Below are 21,250 nucleotides of genomic sequence, written 5' to 3'. Positions count from 1 at the left end.
AGAGACACAGGTCTGGGGAATGAAGCTGAGAAACAGGGATTTGGGGAACGAAGATGAGAGACACAGGTCTGGGGAATGAAGATAAAATACACAAGGGCTGGGGAATGCATCAGAGAGATACGGGCTGGGGAATAAAGCTGAGAGACATGGGTGCTGGGGAATAAAGCAGAGACACAGGGGTCTGGGGTATGAAGATGAGATACCCAGGGGTCTGGGGTATGAAGATGAGAGCCCCAGGGGCTGGGGAATGAATCTGAGAGACCCAGGGGCTGGGGAATGAATCTGAGAGACCCAGGGGCTGGGGAAGGAATCTGGGAGACCCAGGGGCTGGGGAAGGAATCTGGGAGACCCAGGGGCTGGGGAAGGAATCTGGGAGACCCAGGGGCTGGGGAAGGAATCTGGGAGACCCAGGGGCTGGCGAAGGAATCTGGGAGACCCAGGGGCTGGGGAATGAATCTGAGAGACCCAGGGGCTGGGGAATGAATCTGAGAGACCCAGGGGCTGGGGAAGGAATCTGGGAGACCCAGGGGCTGGGGAAAGAAGATGAGAAACATAGGGGCTGGAGAATGAATTTGAGAATCACAGGAACTGGGGAATGACTCAGAGACACTGGGGGGGGGGAGGATGATGAAGCTGAGAGATGGTGGAGGGGATAACGATTCTGAGAGAAACGGGAGATGAGTGGATCGCTGGAGATGGGAAGCACAGATGGATGAGGCTGGTGCAGGGATAGTGCTGGAGCGACACAGGCGAGGATGAGGCACAGTTGGGAATGAGGCTGGAGAGACACAGGGGATGAGCCAATGGTCGACCTGCATGTACCTACTGGGAGGGTATAGGGGACTCGAAAAACATTAGTCTGCGGGGAGCCATGATTTCTGTTGCCAGCCCTGACCCTAGTTATGCCTATTAATAGGCGTACAGGTGTGTTTCTGCAGGTCTGCGCCTTTACTGAACTCAGGCTCCATTTGCACGCCCTCTCTTTCCCATATCCACCTGATGAGTCGTGAGGAGGCTCAACTGTTAGACATGTGCAAGTCTGTATAGGACTCCATTCGCTTTGTGGGCGTGCATAGAGTGAATTTGTGCAATTTATGGCACCCAAAATGGCGCAAGCTTGACTCAGCATCAAGCGCTATGCCTCCACCTTGTCTCATAATGTGCGAAAGCACCAAAAGGCTATTTATACTTTCACTATCAGGTAGATGGGAGCAAAGAAAAAAACAAGTGGTAAAATCATGTTGCACTACAGATAGCGTGACATACTGCAGGTAGGACAGATGTAAATTGCGCAGAGAGATTTATATGTGGGAGGAGTATGTCCAAGCTCAAAAAATATAAAGCTGTCCAGCATTTGTGGGCTACAGCCAGTTTATACAGCAGGAGTGTAAGTACCGTATAACTGTTATGCTAGTTTGCAGTGTCCTGTGGCGGTTTGAATAAGTGGGGTCTATGCATGATCGGGGGATGACATACAAACTATAAACTGCTGAGACTTATAGTTACTTTCTTATTTATAAGCTGTACCTGTGTTTTCCAATAGTCACTGGCAGACTTGTGATTTCATTGTACCGGAGATCCAACCAAACAAGGTATGGCAGATGTAGGAAGAGACCGTCAGGAAGAGAACACAGTGCATTCCCAGCAAGGTGCAAATTCTGTAAACAAACATGGAGAAGACATTTACACTCGTGTTTTTGTAGAGAAATCCAGAATATTATTACAGTAAATGTAGGTAAAGACATACCCGGGAGACTACCGGCTTTCCGGGAGCTCTCACGGACTCCTTTGAGTGTAGACCATCCTCCTGATCTGCCTACTTTACCAGAGGAGTAGTCTGTCCGGGTACTATATAATGTGATTTATTGGGAATCTCATCCCTGTGACCCTGCCCCTTGCCAATAATTACAACACTGAATAGTGGGGACAAGGCCAAGAGGACTTGATTCATGATGCCATCACCTCGGCCTCCACCTCCACTATCGATGGTGCCATCACTGTTTTACATCGATGGCAGGAAACCACCAGCTGTTTCATGGTTTGCACAGTGCAGGCAGCGATTCTCACCTAGTGGGACGCGGGACCCAGTGGGTGGTGAGGCGACGTGGGCATGTTGGGGGTGGGGCTAAGCACCATACCCCCTGAACTGGGGGAGAAAAAAAACAACACTGCCGCATTCTCTGTTACTGATGATGGATAACTATCGGATCTCCATTATCAATGTTAAACCTTCAACCATCGGTGGCTAACAATTGATGGTTGTTCATGGGCAAATATGATGATACTAGCTGAAGGACAGCAAGAACCATTTTACACAAAAATAGTTTAAAAAAAGCACTGGGGGCCTCATTCAGAGTCGGTCGAAGCGGCCACACGGTCGTACGCCACCGATGTTCGCTATACTGCGCATGCGTAAAGTTCGCAATGCGCGTGCGCAAGCTAGCTGCTCTACGATCAGAAATGTCTCTCTCCTTGAACACAGCCAGGTCGGTAGTTTGAGTGACAGATGGAGGAGTTTGTGGGTGGTAACAGGGGAAGGTGCTTGAAAACAGGGGAGTGGAGATCCGAATGCAGGCGTGCCTAATTATGCGAACAGCGTTTTATGGGAGTGCATACAGTTTATGGGAGTGCATAATTAGCAAAGTAGCGTCATGGCACATGTGACATGGGAGGTTTTTACACTGACATGATCGTAGAGCTTAAGAGAGGGTATGGTCAACCTTAAGCTCTACGACCAGTTCCGATGGTAACCGATGCTCGCGATTAATCCTTGTATGCCTGGAGATGACGTGTAATGCGTACGAGAAGGGGGCGTATTTTTTGTCATCCGACCGCTTCCTCCCCTTGGTTGGCCAGTAACCGATCCGAACTTAGGGACGCAACTTGCGAGGGAATCATTTGCATATCCGGCCCCTTTTCCCGTACGACCGTGTGGCCGTTTCGACCGCCTCTGAATGAGGTTCTGTATGTGTAAATGACACATTTCTCACAACAAATAACAAAATATGCTCTACCAGCTAACGACAACAATACAATAAAAAAATAGTAATCAAATATGATTGAACTAATGCGGGCCATACACTGTGCGATAAAGCAGCCGATCCGACTACTTGGTATGATGTGGCTGCTATATTGCACCGTGTATGGGCCTGATGTCGGACCGAGCGCGTATCCGTGGGGTCGTACATCGCACCCCCTGATCTTACTGCAGGATCAGTCGATCAGGGGATGCGATGTGTGATCCCATGCAGCGCTATGCGGGTAGGTGAGGGGGGAGCCAGCATATCGGGCGGTCGGCCACCCGATCGCACTGTGTGTGGGGACCGCCCGATATTGTCGGATTCCCCGATCGTGTATTAAGACTCATACAGATGTGTCCACATACATCTATCCTCCGTGTGCTACAAGTCACGTTAAACATAACGCGTGAGCGCCTTGCAACTCGGTAGCGCCGAGCGTATTTTTGTGTGACTTTTTCTCTTGAAATGTGTCTTATTCGCAAAGCGATTTGAATATGATGCACAAGCAGCTTATGGACACACAACATGCCTATATTCTGTGTGCGACTGCTGTTATATCTACATATAAAGTGCTATGTTACAGTGTTAGCGACGTAGCATTTTGCATGCAGATACAGCGCAGTCACACACACAATAAAGACATGACACATATCATTTTAATCAACATGAGCTGCTTGTGCTTCCAATTCGCATTGCTTTGTGAATAAGACGCATTTCAAGGGAAAAAGTTGCAGGAAAAGAAGCTCAGCACTACCGAGGCACGCCACGCCATGGCGCAACTAGAAGGGCTAACGCGTAAGGAGGCTAGACACATCTGTATATAAAATATGTTGTTGAAAAGGGCTGCAAACAATCCAATACTAGTTGCCATTTTCCTAGTACAGTTTAGAAAATTAAAGCAAACGTTTGTTTGATAACAATCTTCTAACCCGTGCTTTCGACACAGTAATGCTGGGTACGATATTTTGAACGATTTGCCCGATTCCGACGGATCATAACGGCAAATCGATCAAATCGTCAAGTGTGTACGCACTATGCGCATTCCCGCGGTATCAATCCTCGCATCTTCAGGTCGTCCCTGGATACAGCTCAATCAGCCAATCTCGTCAACGAATTACAGCAAATCGTGCAGTGTGTACGCTCTACCGAACAACCAGGCGATATGTTAACATTATATAGTGAACGATGAAACGACCGTATGGCACACGATATATCGTTTGGTAGATTGCATAGTGTGTATGCATTATAGCGTTTGTACGGGAGTTCAAGGGAAATCTGGATGACCATCGCGTCATTTGCTGGTCGTCTAATGTGTACCCAGCCTTGATGGTCTCAATAATGTCCCCTAATATGTACTGTCATAGGAAAGAGAAATTATTTTTGTAGTCAAGTAAAGTCCCGAATGTGGCAACCCCATTTCAATACAAACGTATGGTGCACGGGATGATAGTCTTTTGTGCATATTTTCAGTAATTATTAGCTGAGCTCTGAGTAAAAGTTGAGCCAGGGAGAAAGGGAGAAAGGAATTTACACCTGATTCACTTATATTCACAGTAAATCTAGCTTATAACAGCTCTAAATTAATACGTAGGATTAAACTGAATTACTGTGGAATCATTTAGTGAAGATTTAGTGTTCGGTCAGCATTCAGTCCATTACTAACCAAAAATAAATAGCAACAAAAATGACAACGATGGTATTAAAGGAGTAATTCCACCTATATAAAGGCTCTCTATTACTTTGAAGACATGGCATACAGGGCATACTTTCCGATATCCTTTTAGCCTTTTCCGGCAGGGAGGCAGCCAGGACGGCTTAGCAGGGGGGCGGGGCTGGCAAAAAGGGGCATGACCGGGATGGCACATGCTGTTTGGGGGTGGGGCTATGGGCGGAGCCACATATTCACATCATTTTGCCCCCCCCCCCCACCCCCTACACAATGCCGAGATTTCCGGCACTGTGGAGCAGGGAGCGGGGTCATGATGACGTGATTCTGCGAGAATCGCATCATCAGCCCCACCGCTGCGGGTGTTTCGGGTGGTGTTGCGGGGGGGACTGGAGGGGCCGTGAGGCATGCTTACTTTTCCAGGAGGTTGGAAGCGGCACCTGATTTTCGGGAGGCTCCCGACCAAATCGGGAGAGTAGGCATGTATGATTTAGGGGATAATTCATCATCACTTAATTTCTACAAAAGCAGGTGAAAATTAAAATTTTCCCCTACTTTTGTAGAAATCAAGTATTGGGGCTTTCAGCCCTGATCCGTCCCCATACACTAATATGGGGATCTAAATTTATCATGCTCTGATATTTTCGGAGATTGACTGCAGGAGCATTTGCCATCTTCAGATGCCGTTTGCTCCCGCACCCTACTGCTTGCCTATGGGAAGGAGTTCCGGATTGCGAAGAGGCATCCATTAGAGTCCCTCCACTCCTGTCCGGCTCCCATCTTCGTGTTTGCAAAACCACCCTCAAGTGTTTTGGATCTGAGTTTTTGTTTTTAAACAAAAATTTCTAAAAAGTTTTCAAAAACAGCTAAAATCATGTAATTTTTGCAATCCAAAACCTGAAATTCAGATTTAAAATCTGAATTCCAAACTGAGGGACTATCAGAACCGCAACTCGGATTTGTCTGGAAATCCTCAAGATATAAGAACCGTGACTTGGATCTGTCCGGATTCATGAAATTTGGGTGGATTTGTATTTCTGGAGAACTGAACCGCACATCTCTATGGCTACGGAAGTAACAGTGATGGAGATCGCGGAGACAGCTGATTCTCGGATCTGTGGCGCGATGAGCGGGGTGTGTGTGTGTGTTAACTAGGGATGGGGCTGTATAGATGTCTATGGGGCATAATATATTATAACTATATTGCAGAACATGAACTGGGGGCACAACTATGGGGCAAAATATGATTTGGGGCATAACTATATTGTAGAACATGAATTGGGGGCACAACTATGGGGAAATCCTCAGTACTCAGGTAAAATTGCCGTGTTGGCACTTTGCGATAAATGAGTGGGTTTTGGGTTGCAGTTTGGGCACTTGGTCTCTAAAAGGTTTGCCATCACTGGTCTAGGCTGTAGAAACAGAACAATCTAAAATGTGTTCTCAAACTTTGTGTCCCATGTAACCTTTACTCCATATCCACAAAGGTCAGAGCTTAAATTTAATACTCTGCTGTTACTTCCCGCAACCTCTATTGGGCAAATTAATTTGTTTTATCGCTCCCTCTAACGCCCAATCTCCCATATAAAGTGAGGGGGCGATGGTCAATTGCTTTGGGCACTTATTTTTGCCCATGTCACACCCAAAGGCACGAGGTGTAGAAGTGTAAAGTGGCTAAACTATTTGGGGCGCTGCCAAACCTGCAGATTGGAAGCCCACAAGCCGGACTTTTCCCACATCTCTGCTCGCCACCTCAGGAGGGTGGGCACCCAAGGAACACCTCATCACATCAGCAAAGCAACTGAACAGCTCCGTCGGGCATCCAAAAAACAATTGAATTTTCCTTTATGTATTCATCATGCTAGATTTGCTCTGCAAGCAAGGCAAGCAGCACGGTGCTAAATTTTAATCAGAAATGTATTGTCACTGTTCAAACAAAATCTAAAGGTGTAATACGGTAATCAATGATCTTCTTGTCTCTTCCAATCAACACGACAACACTTTTAAGGTTTTACAAAAGATGCTAATCCATAAAGTCTGATAATTGTTCATTAAATTATGAAATACAAAATATGTAAGTTTTTATTATTATTGTAAATTATTATTATATTTTTGTCTCTTAGTTTTGTTTATAGAGATGTAGGACGGTGCTACAGTGTTCTACAGCCTCTATATACTTACAGGGTGTATAAACATACCTTTATGCCGGGGGAGTCTCTGTAAAGGTCTTCACTCAGATAATGTAGTTTTTTCTTACTTAGGTCCAAAGTATCAGAGTTAGCGGAGAATCTGTTTCCATGTAGTTGTTTCATTGAGTTACCAGTATAATTTACAATGACATCATGAATAACAATATTGTCTTTAGAAGATATTGTATCCATTGCCTATTAATGGCTGTAAAAGCTGGAACAGAACAAGAAAACTTGATGATGGAATTATAAAATTATGACATTAAGATGCACAGTTGAACATCAGCCACAGGCCCGTATTCAATTGCAGGCGAAAACTCCGGCAAGTTTCGCCTGCCGGACTTTCTGCCTACTTTGCGTGTTTTTTGAGAAAACACTTTCCGCGCGCGCTCCCGTCCACTTTTCTCCCTATTCAATTCCAAAGGACGTGAAAACGCGTCCCGGCGAAACTCTAACAGGCAAAAAGTGTTGGCAGAATTGGCAGCCTGACGCCCCCCCCAAAAGATGAACTAACAATGGGGATCAATCTAGATGTCCCTGTTTAGCCATACTGAAGCTATTTGAGGTACTTAAGTGCTGTCAATTGCACCAAAAAAGCATCTTTGCACAAGTGATGAAGAATGGCATTTAGCAGTTTTTTGGGGTGAAATAATTAGTCCCAGCAAATTTGGGGTACTTGAAAATGAGTGTGCCAAACTTAATTTCAGTATCAATGTATTCACCATTTTCCTAGTTCCTTAAAATATCCTGCTTGCTCTTACAGTTTGCAGACTGGCTTCTGAATTGTAAATTTCTTGTTCACCCTCTTATACATTATACATGAAGATAGACCAAAAGCTGTGGAAATCTGAGAGCCTGTTAATTGTATTCTAATCTACGACTACTAGAATTGATTAAGAAGGTGTAATCTATGAAGCCCCAATATGTCACAACACTCACATAAGCAGATGCAATATGAAGGTATGAAAGGAATTCAAACCAAAAACTCAATGACTGCATAAAAATGGTTGAACTTTCCCAAAATGATTTTTTACCCTCACTATTATTTACATAGTTCTGCCAAAGATTTAGGCCCTCATTCAGAGCCGCTCGCTATTTGCGGTCGTTCGTTCTAAAACAAGGGGTGGCTATTCAAATGAACCATTCGCTAATTGCAGTCTGTTCACGCCTCTAAGTCCGAACGAGCGAGCAAAACTTGCGGTTGTAATTTTGAAAAATACGCCCCCTTGCCGCTCGCAGCATACGTCATGTCCGCTATTTATTAGATTAATCGAGGACATCGAACAGCGTATGAACTGCTCGCTATTCTTGTGGCTGGTTTTTTCAACAGCTATTTTGCGAGCAGTTCTGAGTAAAAAAAAAACAAGTGACGTGGTCAATGATGCTACTGTATTAATTATGCACTCCCTTAAAACGCCCGTTTTGACCTTTAAGCATGCCTGCGTTCGAATTCCACACCCCCGTTTTCAAGCACCTTCCCCTGTTACCACCCACATACGCCTCCTTCTGTCACACAAAATAGCAGGCATTCGCTATATAGCGAACAAACGATTTTCGGCCGCACTGACTGGTTCGCGCTTGCGTATTAAAATCCGTACACATGCGCAGATGTGCGAACATCGGTCAGAACGAACGAGCGGCCGCTTACGAGCGACTCTGAATCAGGGCCTTAGTTCCAAAACTAACACTTTGCAGAAGACTTCAGTTACTCCCTGACCTGTATCCAAATACAGGGGGTCATTCAGACCCGCTCGCGAGCGCAGGACGCTCGCAAGTGGGTCGATGTTACCCCAATGCGCATGCGCACGACGGAGGGAGCTCTGGGTCTCGCACCAAAGGGGGCGTGCTGTCGATGGTGACTGACAGCACGTCCCCTTTGGTGGGCGTGCCGGGGGCGTGGCTGCCAGACGAAGGCGTTCCCATGGGAACGCCTACCGTCTGGGTCCGGCCCCACTGACATTTGGCTCTGATAGAGCCGAAATCACTCCAGGGCTTGCGGTCACCGAGACCCTACCGCAGGGTCTCGTCGCAAGCCCAATGGTCGCGATGGTCTTGACCATCGCGACCATCTTTTTGGCCGTTCGCATATGCTGTGGGAGGCCACTCCATTTTTAGGTAGGAGGGCACTGATTCAGAGCGAGCGCTCTGGTCAGAGCATCCGGCTCTGAATCAGGCCCTCAGTCACAACTTCAATTAATCACAGCTACTGTAATCCAAGCAGTGATCTGCCTTAAATGGAGCATTTACAATCAACCAAGCAAATAACGTATGTTCTTCAGGCCTGATTCAGAGCTGGACGCAAAGGCGATTACGCACACAGATCGAGCGATTGTATAAGCCGCACTACGCATGTGCAGCGATCGCATTGCAACCACAGATTCACAGAGGAATCCATCACAGAGTGATTGACAAGTTGTCAGAGTTTGGGGGTGGGTCTGAAAAATGCAGACGTGTCTGTCCGTTTGAACGCCGTTTCGTGGGCGTGCATAAATTAGCCACTGCAATTGCATATGCAGCTCTGCGTGTCAGAAGAGCTCCCAAGGCTGCAGGAGGTCAGACCTGCAGCAAGGGCAAGATGGCAGGTCGATGTTACCGATATTTACACAGGTAAGCAATGTTATTCGCATATGAGAAGGCAGCAGTGGCTATACTTATGCTCGGGTAAACTTTGCAACCATGCGATTGCATTAGAGTGCGTCTTTGAGTCAGGCCCTTAGTTATGAACAAAAGGACAGAATTTTATTAATGGGAGTTAAAAATGACAAAGAAAGTCACAATGTTTAATATAGGCTATGCACACAAAAATAACAAACTGTCATACTTTAATATTATTGCAAAACATTTTCATAAAATCATAAAATCAACAGGTGTAAAAATAGAATTCAAAAACTCATGGACACTCGTGATACTTTGCTAGTTGTAGGCGGGAAGATTTTTAAGAGCAAACGAGTGCAATGCTGCTCTAGTACAAATGTTTGTTTACTGCTTGAAGCAATTATCCTGTGTGTGTTGTTAGATTGCCTTAGAGAAGTAATGTTCTGTGTATACATTCATATATATAGCAGGGCTCAGTGGGCTAACGCTATCTCATGGGGGCACTTCGGACATTGGACGTGTCCTATACAGAGATGGTGAATTGGTCCATAATTTATTCAAGAAACATGCGTAAAGTAATGCTTCTGTATGTATAATGGGGCTGCTCACCTCGAATAGGCCCCTATATGAGCTAATTAAATTGTATATCCTATTATCATATTTTCCTGTGTAAGGTACTACACTCATGTGTATACATTTTTGTATAGGAAGGAGACCGGATTAAGGCGAGGATTCCTCCACCACCACTAGTCCTCACAGTGTGCGTGTGTGACCTAAGGGCACACTTGTGCTATAGCACTGACTTTAGTAGATTTAGCTCTACTGCTGCAAATTATTTGCAACAAATTGGGCACAGTTATTACTGAGCCATAGTAATTACTAAACCAAAACATTATAATAACATATATTAATGGGCGTATTCTGCAATAGTAGCCATACCTTAAAGATCATCAGGCTCTCTCTTTGTCACGTTTAAGCCACCTCGACTCTCTATCCAAATGCACATTTGGAAATTTGCTATATATAATATATATATATATATATATATATATATATATATATATATATATTATATATAGCAAATTACTTTTATCTTGTAAACTATAGGGAAAAAAATAATGTCGGGAAATGTATTTATTTGGGTCGAATCAAGAAACCAGTGAAGCTGCCATATAGGCATCTAACCACATAACTGTGTTATTATTACTAATCACCCATGCAGAGCAGGACCTGGAATAAGGTGCTGGGATTTGTAGTCCCACAGTAATTGCTGCCTTCGGGTTTAGCTATTTACAGTACCTGGCCGAGTACCGGCTGCTCCCCAGCTCGTGCCTAGAGATTCCCAGAGCTCGGATGGGTAACGCGTGGCCAGTCAGCATGCCCCCCCGGACCCGGTCACTCAGCTCCTGTACGGCGGAAAAAAAACATCACACGGGTACAGTCCGTACAGCGACGCGTTGCCAGGGCAACCCATGCCTACGGTTCCTTAAGAGAGTCAAATATATGAAAGCGAAACTAAGCAGTAAGCTGTTTGCCAGTAATTGTTATTGTGAGGCTAATAACTGCCGAATATAGTATTTAATATATTTACACATGTTCAGTTTACGGTACTATGTGTTATTATGGACACACTGCATGTTAGCTAGAATGTTATGTGTAATTATAAGAAAGCCGAATGATCTATTTAATTTAGTCTGTGCCTTTCTTGCACAATATTTTATGCTATATTAAGAAAATGGCCAATAACGTACTTAAGGGGAGATGTATCAAACCTTGGAGAAATATGAAGTACCAACTAATGAGCCTCTGTCATGTTTCCAGCACAGCCTGTAAAATTACAAGGTTGGTACTTATTCTCTTTCCAAGGTTTGATACATCTCCCCACGTTGTGCTTTCTTAGCACAGAATAGGAACAGTGCAATATATGTAATTGACACAGCAAAACTAGGAGCCAGGACTGGTGCAGTAAGGTTGTCTTGGGCATCAGTTGTTAGGGGCAGCACTTTTATTTTCTGATAATACTCGCCAGAACACAGTAATGGTACCATTTATTTATTTATTTACTTTATTTTTTCTTATAATAACTACTTCCAGAAACAGCAAGAAAGTGTCTGAAGTCTAGTCCAGAGTATGGAGGTTAGTATATATGTAGTATCAACTTGTAACTTAAAGTGCGTACTAGTTAAGGATGGACAGTGGAAACCAATGGTTAGCAACCATTGACGTTCCTGATCATGAAAAAACTTTTTCCATCAAGTAGTGTTTTTTCAGTGGGTTGCCATCCATTGTCTACTGTGCAGACACGGAAGTGGTGTATGCAGCACAGCTCGTTAGTATGCACAAACAGGGCTGGTTCTAGACCTTGTGGAGCTCAAGGCGAAAGCTCCATTTGGCGCTACCCCCCCCCCCAAAAAAAAAACCCAAGCAGAAATAAAGGAGGGCGTTCTAATGCAACCGCTCTGGAAAAGGGGGTTGTGGCCTCGTGACATGCCCCCTGTTCATCCATCTAAGGGGCATGCCCAGCGGAAAGTGAATGCTCTGCTGCTGCTCCATTCTCTCCCGCAGCTTCTCCCAGAATGCCATGTGTGTTATGCCTGACACCACAAGCATTCTGGGAGACTGAGAGGATTTGGGAACAGCAGCACAGTTTGTGAATATGGCGCCACCAGAGTTTGTACTTTATGCCACACAGAGGGGGTCATTCAGACCCGCTCGCGAGCGCAGGACGCTCGCAAGCGGGTCAATGGTGCCCTACTGCGCATGAGCACGACGGAGGGAGCTCCGTCGTGTGCATGCGCGAGACCCGGCGAGCGACGGGCTCTCCGTCGCTCCGGGTCTCGCACCAAAGGGGGTGTGCTGTCGATGTTGAGTGACAGCACTCCCCCTTTGGTAGGCGTGGCTGCCAGACGGAGGCGTTCCCATGGGAACGCCTACCGTCTGAAGCCGGCCCACTGACATCAGTAGTGATGTCAGTGGGAGTGATTTTGGCTCTGATAGAGCCAAAATCACTCCAGGGCTTGCGGCAGCGAGACCCTACCGCAGGGTCTCCTTCGCAAGCCCGATGGTCTCGATGGTCTTGACCATCGCGACCATCATCATGGACGCTCGCTATAGCTGTGGGTGGTAACCCACAGCTATGCGAGCGTCCATAAGGATGTTATCTGTAAGGAATTGATAAGTTTATCAGCCTGCATAGTACTGGGTCTGATTGGTCTGTGGTTCCAAGCACACCTGTAATATGTTCTATATTTCACAGCACAATGCTTGGTTTCACTACAATGTGTGGGGCATATTAGTGTGCAGGGCTGCCATGTGGGGGTGGGGGGGGAAAGGAGTGGGTAAAATAATCCCGTGTCCTCTTACCTGTTAGCAGCAGCCTCTCTCCCCAGCCCAGTACGGAATACATATGATTTACCGCCGGCCGCAAGGCAGCCCGACACAGGAGGAAATCCCGATCGTCCTTCAGGTAAGTAAAACTAATCTAATTCCCCGTCCTAACCCTCCCTTAGGGGTGCCTAACCCTAACCTCCCGCCCCAAGTGCTTAAACCTAACCCCCCCCTTCCCCGCCGCCTAAAACTAAGTCTCCCGGGGGGGTGCCTAACCCTAACCTCCCCCTGAGGGTGCCTAACCCTAACCCCCCCTTTCCCTAACCTAACCCTAACCTCCCGGGGGGTTGCCTAACCCTAAGTTCCCCCCGGAAGCCCCTAGCCCTCCCCTCCCCCGCGGCTGTCCACACCCGGCGCCCATCTTACCTTCGATCGTTAAGCTTGGTGTCGGGCTCCTGTCGTAGGTCTAATGACCGGCGTCGGGATTTCGACGCCGGTCATTAGACACTTGCCGGGATTAAACAGTCGAGATGCCAACGGTCGGCACGTAGACCATCGGCATACCGACTGCATCCCCCCAGTACACGCTGTTGTGTGCTTGGCTGCAGTGGGGTCAGGGAGTCACCCTCTGCCTGTGCAAGGGTGTGAGCGTGAGCAATCACATTGATCCCCCCCCCTATATTTGCCCCTGGCTGAGGGGCTCACAGCGCCCCACTGTTCAGCGCCCTTTGCCATTTTGTGGTGCTGTAAATACCCACAATTAGATCACGCCCCAGAAAATTGCCAGGGCCCGGCCAAGCTTTCTACGATCCTGCTAGTGAGAGTTAGAGAGCCAGGACTCCTATAGGAAAATACAGGCCTACAGGCCAGTTCAATCCATAAGTATCCATAGCCACCAAGGGTTTTTTATATCTTAACTGCAAAACACTGGAACACAGGCAGTTATTGCACACCTTCACTTAGCAGGCACTGAACAAGTTGACTGATCAGTACCTGCTACAGTATAAACACAATTATTACTGCAACTATTTTCTATTACATTTTGTTAGGTTTTTATGTATTTATTATGTGAAATATAAATGCATAGGTGAACATAGCTGATTTCGGCAGGGCAGCACTGATTTGAGGGGACTGTCCCTTGGTCGGGATGTCTTGTCCCTACTTGTGTAAAGTTGGGGGCATGTCCAGAGTGACTGGGTGCCGTACCTAGGCGGAAGAAGATTTAACAAGGATCTGAGGAAGCAGAATGGTGACAGCAGAAGATAATGACAGGAAATGATTATTATTGAAAAGCCAACAATTTTCCTGCACATATGCCCCAGCACTGGCCCATAACGAATATTTATTTATCTATTGTTTATTAACATCACAGCGCCAGCATATTCCGTGTGCGCTTTACAGTTGGGAACAAAACAGTAATAAAACAAGACTGGGTACTAACAGGCAATATCCAGATAGAAGGTCAGCAATGTAATGGTCGTCAGTCAATGAATGGGTAAACACCAAATGGTCGACTAGCAATAGGTCGACAGGGACAGAAGGTCGGCAGGGTTAAAAAGTCAACATGATCAAAAAGTCGACACATAGTCGAAACAAAAAAATTTTAGATGATTTTTCAGCATTTTTAAGGTTAGGTTAATGGGTTAGGGAGAGGCACTTGGGGGAGGCTTAGGGTTAAGGTCCCCGCACACGGTGTGATTTATTAAACAATATGGCAATTTTTGACCGATTGTAATGACATATCGTTTAAAAAGTGCAATATGTGGGCATGATAACGATGCCGATGCGCGTGACGTGATGGCCGACAAAGATGCACGCACGGATTAGGGAGATCCGTCTGTGCTTCTGTGTTAAAAAAATTAATAAACTGTCTCAAAATTGTAAAAAAAAAAAAAAAAGACGGCTTTGACCCAGTGCTGGTTGTGCTAAAGAAAGGGGACAAACGACGTTGGGGTCCCCTGTATTAAGCACAACCAGCACCGTTTAATTCAGAATGAGCCCTGGTTGCCAAAATACAGGGAACAAACGACGCAGGGGTCCCGTGTATTTAGCGCAACCAGCGTTGGGCTCTAAGACTGCTCTGGAAATACAGGGGGAAAAAAGTGGGAAGGGTTCCCCTGTTTTCCATAACCAGCACCAAACTTTTTCTGGGGTGGGGGTGGTGGTAATTCCAGGTCCTCCAGCAAAAGCTTTACCCCTGACCGCTAGTCAGCACAGGCTGGGATACCTGGGGAGTTGGGGACCCCCTCTCCAGGGCACCCCAGGCCTAGGCTGATAGCCCGGGCTGTCCCCGGCACCCACCGCTGTAGTGTGGTGCATTTCAAAGAGTTAAAAATATTGTCTTTTGGGGGGCGTGGCCACGGAGAGCATGCTATAGCACGTACATAGCTGAGCTCTCCGGACCAATACATCCTGCTCGTCCATCCTGATTGCTCCCCGGGACTGAAAACCGGCGTGGGGCCAGCGTAAGGTGCGGTGAAGGCAGTGATTAAGGGGGCAGGGCGGCTGACTTACCCGGCAAGGAGCTGCGGCAGTGAGACGGGGCCGGATCACGTGCACCGCCGGCGCCATCTTACCGTGACGGAGCGGTGCCTGCGCGGCGGCTCCTCAGTGTCAGGAGGGAGCGCTTTCATCCAGGCAGCCAGCGGCAGAGTGGTGGCTCATCCTGCAGCCTCCCAGCGTTGCAGATGGTGAGAATTCTCCTCACAGTGTGTGTGCTCAGCTCGGCTCTCTATACTACAGGGCTGTGTGTGCTATAGCTGCAGGGTGACTCATGCGGCTCCAGTTTACAGTTTTGCACCCTGTCTCCTGGTGGCAATTACAATTTTAAACACAGTGCCTGTGTGTGCCTCATATAAAGAATATTATAAAGCAGGAGGAGGTGGTTCATTTATTTACTCCTGTACAATACAGTGTTCTGCCATATTCTACAATAAATAGCTCCTCCCATTTATATTCATGATGGGGAAGAATTCAGCTGCTGCAGCTAAACTGGAAAAGTACCTCCTGCCCAATCCATTTCTGCTGCACAGGGAGACAAATCCCCTCCTACATCCCCTGAAGAAATAGCAACCTCAGTTGAGCAGTCTGACGCTGCGCTTAAACGTGTTCTTGAGGCGGTGACGGCTTGTGAGACTAGGCTGTCAGAGAAGATCGGAAAAGTACAATCTGACCTCTCAATTATACACCATGACCTACAGTGTGTGCGTGAGAGAGTTGGTGAGGTGGAGACTCGCACTTCTACTTTGGAGGACAAGATAACTCCTTTAAGCGTCCGTGTTGACTCTATGGATTCCCAGCTTAATTCCATACAGAAGAAAATGTCCGACATGGAGGGACGTCTAAGGCGTAATAATGTCCGTTTCGTGGGGTTGCCAGAGAAGGAGGAGGGAATCAATCCTGAAAAATTCCTGGAAAAATGGCTGTCTGATACATTCGGATCTACCTCTTTCTCATCTTATTTTACAATTGAGAGAGCTCATTGGGTGCCATTTAGACCCCTGCCGCCTGGGGCGCCGCCACATACTCTAATTGCGAAATTCCTACATTTCCGCAATCGAGACTCTGTTCTTCGACTGGCCCGTACTAACGGCCCTCTACAATGGAACGGGACTCGTATCTCCGTATTTCCGGATTTCGCTGTGGAAGTACAAAAATATAGGGCCCAATTTCTTCCGATTAAAAGGCGGTTACGTGATCTTAATATTTCCTATGCCATGATATACCCATCCAAGCTTCGTGTCATTGCTGATGGTGAGACCAAGTTCTTCTCGACTCCGAGGGAAGCAGCACTGTGGCTGGACCGCCGAAGACCAGCCAGGGAAGCACTGGCTAATGATTGATATCTTGGTATCTTTTTTTTGTGTTTCACCAATTATATGTAGTTACAAGACTATTGTATAATGTACTCTCGCTGCAGTGTCTATGGTTCATGCTATAGCGATGTTGATACTAGGTTGACAACTCGTTCTATTTACATAAGGGCCTGTTGCTGCTAACAGCATATTTCCACATTTATCCACATTTAGGTAATATGTTTCTGTGTTTATAGTTATACTAGTCTGTCCCATACGGGTAAATTGATATGTGTTTTCCTTTTTTGTTTTCTGCTGGCTAGACGTCGGTTGATATATATTATTTTATATTTAAGACGTGTTAATATTCCCGGGGGAAAACTCCGTGTTCGGAGGCTTTTATGTGTTTTGTTCTTTAGCCATTATATTCTTTGGGCCTGATTCAGACCCACTCGCGAGCGGCTGTCCGCTCGCAAGTGGGTCGATGTTCTGCACTGAGCATGCGCACGACGGAGGGAGCTCCGTCGTGCGCATGCGCCAGACGCAACGAGCGAAGGACTTTCCTTCGCTCGTTGTGTCTGATCAAAGGGGGCGTGCCTCCCTGACGGGGGGCGTTCCTAAGGGAACGCCTACCGTCAGAAGCCGGCCCACTGACATCACTAGTGATGTCAGTGGGAGTGATTTTGGCTCTGATAGAGCCAAAATCACTCCGGGCTTTGCGGTTGAAAACCTCAACCGCAGGCTCCGGCTCGCAGTTTCGATGGTCGCAATGGTCAAGACCATCGCGGGCATCAAACTGCACGCTCGTATAGGCTGTGGGTGGTGACCCACAGCTATACGAGCGTCCAGGAGGACGCTCCATAGTTATGGAGGACGGCCCTCATTCAGAGCGTGCGCTCTGCTCAGAGCGTACGGCTCTGAATGAGGGCCCTTGCTCCATCTATTGTTTGATAAGTAAGGTAATATACTCTGTATTGCTTAGTTTAGTTTTGTAGTGTCGGATAGGGGTGTTCAGGTACAAGGTATGTCTAGGTTGGGTCTGGTATACAGGGTGGAGGGTGTTATAGGGGATGGGCCCATGCTAGTTGTATGGGATAGTTTGTTTATATTATTATTTTTTTTTTCTTTCAATTGCAGTGGTTTCTTTCTAATTTGCGTGGTGCCACATACTCAGTCTTCATATGGTTTTATGCATGTTTAAATATTTTTGTAACTACCTGAATGTCAGCTTCGCACAATATTAATGTTCTCACCTGGAACGTGAGGGGCTTGAACGACAAGGTTAAGAGGACGCTGGTGTTTAGACAGGTTAAAAAATACGCTTCAGATATAATTTGTCTAACGGAGACTCATTTGATGGGTGGGAAATTGTTGTCGTTAGGGAAGCCATCGATAGGATGGACGTATCACTCCTCACATACTTCTGCGTCACGAGGTGTATCTATTCTAGTGCGGAAATCTGTCCAGTTCCTTTTGGAAAAGGTGCAGTGTGATGCATGGGGTAGATACTTGTTCTTAAAATGTAAAATTAATTCTATATCCTTATTATTATTGGCGGTATATATCCCACCACCGTACTCACATGATGTTCTCAAAAAGGTCGCCGAATTCCTGGCCTTATTCCCGGGAACACCTGCTCTATGCGTGGGGGACTTCAATAACATATTAGACCCTCTGTTAGATAGACATAGACTGTCTGCTCCAGCTACACAGGGGAGGGGAACAGGCTTCTCGAATATGGTTGGAGGAACGGGCCTAGTTGATGCCTGGAGGGTGAGGTATCCCTCTGTGAGACAATATTCCTGCTTCTCATACACACATTCAACATTTTCCAGGATTGATTTGGCTTTAGCTACACCAGATTTGCTGCCTAGAATTCACAATATAATATATGAGACCAGGGGGATTTCTGACCACTCCCCATTAACAATTAGTCTGGACTTGGAGAGTCAGAGGGGCCAACAATTTTGGAAATTTAATCAGTTTTGGCTGTCACGTATGGGCACTGGAGCAGAGCTGGAGGCGGAGTGGAAAGAATTTCTTGAATTAGATAGTGGTACTGCATCTGTTTCGGTTTTGTGGGACGCCTTTAAGTCATTTCTCAGAGGCTCTCTTATTCGAAGAGTTGCTGGCTTGAAGTTTTCCTATAAAAAAGTTGAAATGGATTTGGAGGCTTTATGTACATCCTTGGAGTTAGCCTATATTGCTGACGGCTCAGAATTATTAAATAAAAAAGCATGGTGGGATGCCCAAAAATTGTGGAAGGATTGTTTGATGGACAAGGCCCAATATAAATTACTTTTTAATTCACCCTTGCAATATGCATCAGGTGATAGACCCGGTTCTTATCTAGCTAACTTGGCCCGAACTGAACAAAAGTCACCCAATACAGTGATAAAATTAGTTGGGTCAGATAACGTTCAATATGTGCGCACCCCAGATATTGTGGAGGAATTCGTTAAATATTACTTAGACCTTTACAGGTCTAGGTTGGTCCATTCCCAACAGGAGGTGCGTGAATTTCTGTCTGCTGTGTCACTCCCGATACTCTCCCCGGAGGCAAGGGACTCTCTTGACTCCCCATTGACATTAGAGAAAGTAGAGGTGGCCCTAAAATCATTCCCAAATGGTAAAGCCCCTGGCTTAGATGGGCTCCCCCTGGAGTTATACAAAAAACATAACAAAACATTTGTACCTCAACTATTGGAGCTGTTTAATCAAATTTATGTAAACAATATGTTGCCAAAGTCTATGTCGGAGGCATTGATAGTTGTCTTACCTAAATCAGGTAAAGATCTTACCAGGACTGAATCATACAGACCCATTTCTCTCCTCACTACAGATGTAAAAATCCTTGCAAAAATATTAGCTTCCAGGATTAACCGGGTCATAACCCAATTGATTCACCCTGATCAGACAGGCTTTATGCCCGGTAAGTCCACGGCAATAAATTTACGGCGGTTATTTACACACAGATAAAACGTGGGGACTCACAAACCTCTCATATCGTTTCACTGGATGCCGCTAAGGCGTTCGATTCGATTGAATGGGTATTTCTCTGGGAGACTATGGAACGTTTTGGTATTGGCCCGGGTTTTATTAAGTGGGTAAAGCTTTTATATACGGACCCTGTGGCAAGAGTGTCGGTGAATGGATTTATTTCCACATCCTTTTCTGTGTATAGGGGAACAAGGCAGGGATGTCCCCTGTCACCCATCCTGTTCGCTATGGCCATTGAGCCCTTGGCTTGCATGATTAGAACTCACGCTGACATACATGGGTTTAAGCTAGGATCAAGGGAAGATAAAATTGCGCTGTATGCGGATGACATACTACTTTTTGTCACGCACTTTGATACCTCTATGCCTAAGGCATAGAGGTTATTGACTTATTTGGGAAATATTCTGGCTTATTAATTAACTGGGATAAATCATGTATCCTTCCATTCAGGGGGTCCTGCCCTGATGTTCCTGTTATAAATCTTCCTTTAAAATGGGTGAATTCATTCAAATATTTAGGAATATGGATCTCCAATACCCCTCAACAATATTTGTCACTGAATTTACTGCCGCAAATTGCTTATCTTAAGTCTCGAGTTCCAATTTGGAGTAAACTGCCACTAACTTTAACGGGAAGAGTGAACCTTGTTAAAATGGTTCTCCAACCTAAAATCCTGTACATTCTATGTCATTCCCCAGTGTACATCCCTCAGAAATTTTTTAAACAGATTGATGGTCTTTTATCCTCTCTACTATGGGCCAACAAAAGAGTCAGGATCAAATTAGATACTTTAACTAGGCCTCGTGATTCTGGTGGCTTGGCATTACCCCTTTTTAAATTGTATTATTTTGCTGCACAATTGGCACATGTATGGGAATGGATTAATAACAACACTGATAATTCCCTGCCCTCCCTTGTCCTGGTTCACTATAAGACAGGCCTATCTCCATTGCGATTATTGCTGAGTGATAATATACATATAGTTAATATCCCCTTAATTAGGCAGGCTATCACTATCTGGAGACTGGTTTCACGTCTATTACAAGCAGAGGGCATAGATCCAGATACTCCTCTCGCCCATGCTAATTGTCTCAGTGAGCTCTCTGCTCTTCAGGTCGGTGAGGCCTGGGGTCAATGGGGTATAGTGTCTATTGGGCAGATATTTCAGGCAGAAACGCTAAAGTCCTTTCACCAGTGGCGTCTGGAGTTTGACGTCCCCAACCATTTCTTCTTTAGATACCTCCAGCTAAGACATGCTATCAATGCTCAGTTCTCTGAAGTTCCTCTATCTTTGCAGGAGTCTCCCATTAAAACTTTATTGCAATCTGCTGGTTCTGGCCGCTTAATATCTGGGATTTACTCTAACTTGTTGAGCAAGCACCATAAGTCTGAGTTATTATCTTTAAAACTACAATGGGAAAACGATGTTGGAGTAATGGAGGAGGATGATTGGAGAGCAGCTCTTGCTAGCCCTTGTTTTGCTACCACGTCCGTTACCAGCAGATACAATACTTTATAATACACAGAGTATATATGACACACGCCCTATTAATGAGAATAGGGAGCAGGTCGGACTCGAAATGTCCTAAATGTAACTCTTCTGAGGGGAACTTTTGGCATTTAATATGGTCTTGTCCTCTGGTGAATACCTTTTGGCAG

At 45.9% G+C, this 21,250-nt stretch overlaps 1 protein-coding gene across 3 annotated transcripts in view; it reads right to left on the bottom strand.

Moving 5' to 3' along the window:
• LRRC27 (leucine rich repeat containing 27) overlaps positions 1 to 10,908 on the bottom strand; it is a 64,166-nt gene extending 53,258 nt beyond the window's left edge. For all 3 annotated transcript variants that reach the window (XM_088476952.1, XM_088476953.1, XM_088476954.1), the window contains exons 1-3: positions 10,770 to 10,908; positions 6,885 to 7,089; positions 1,528 to 1,658 (exon numbers count right to left, since the gene is read on the bottom strand). In XM_088476952.1, coding sequence (XP_088333078.1) covers positions 1,528 to 1,658; positions 6,885 to 7,067 — 314 coding nt within the window. In that variant the 5' untranslated portion in view covers positions 7,068 to 7,089; positions 10,770 to 10,908. The remainder of the gene's footprint in view (positions 1 to 1,527; positions 1,659 to 6,884; positions 7,090 to 10,769) is intronic.
• Between the last annotated feature and the right edge of the window lie 10,342 nt (positions 10,909 to 21,250).

The sequence above is a fragment of the Taudactylus pleione genome, unplaced genomic scaffold (genome assembly GCF_031769625.1).
Source record: "Taudactylus pleione unplaced genomic scaffold, aTauple2 ptg000198l, whole genome shotgun sequence".
Taxonomy (NCBI): Eukaryota; Metazoa; Chordata; class Amphibia; order Anura; family Myobatrachidae; genus Taudactylus; species Taudactylus pleione.
Note: the sequence above shows the minus strand (reverse complement) of the source record. Positions and strands in the feature narration are given on the sequence as shown.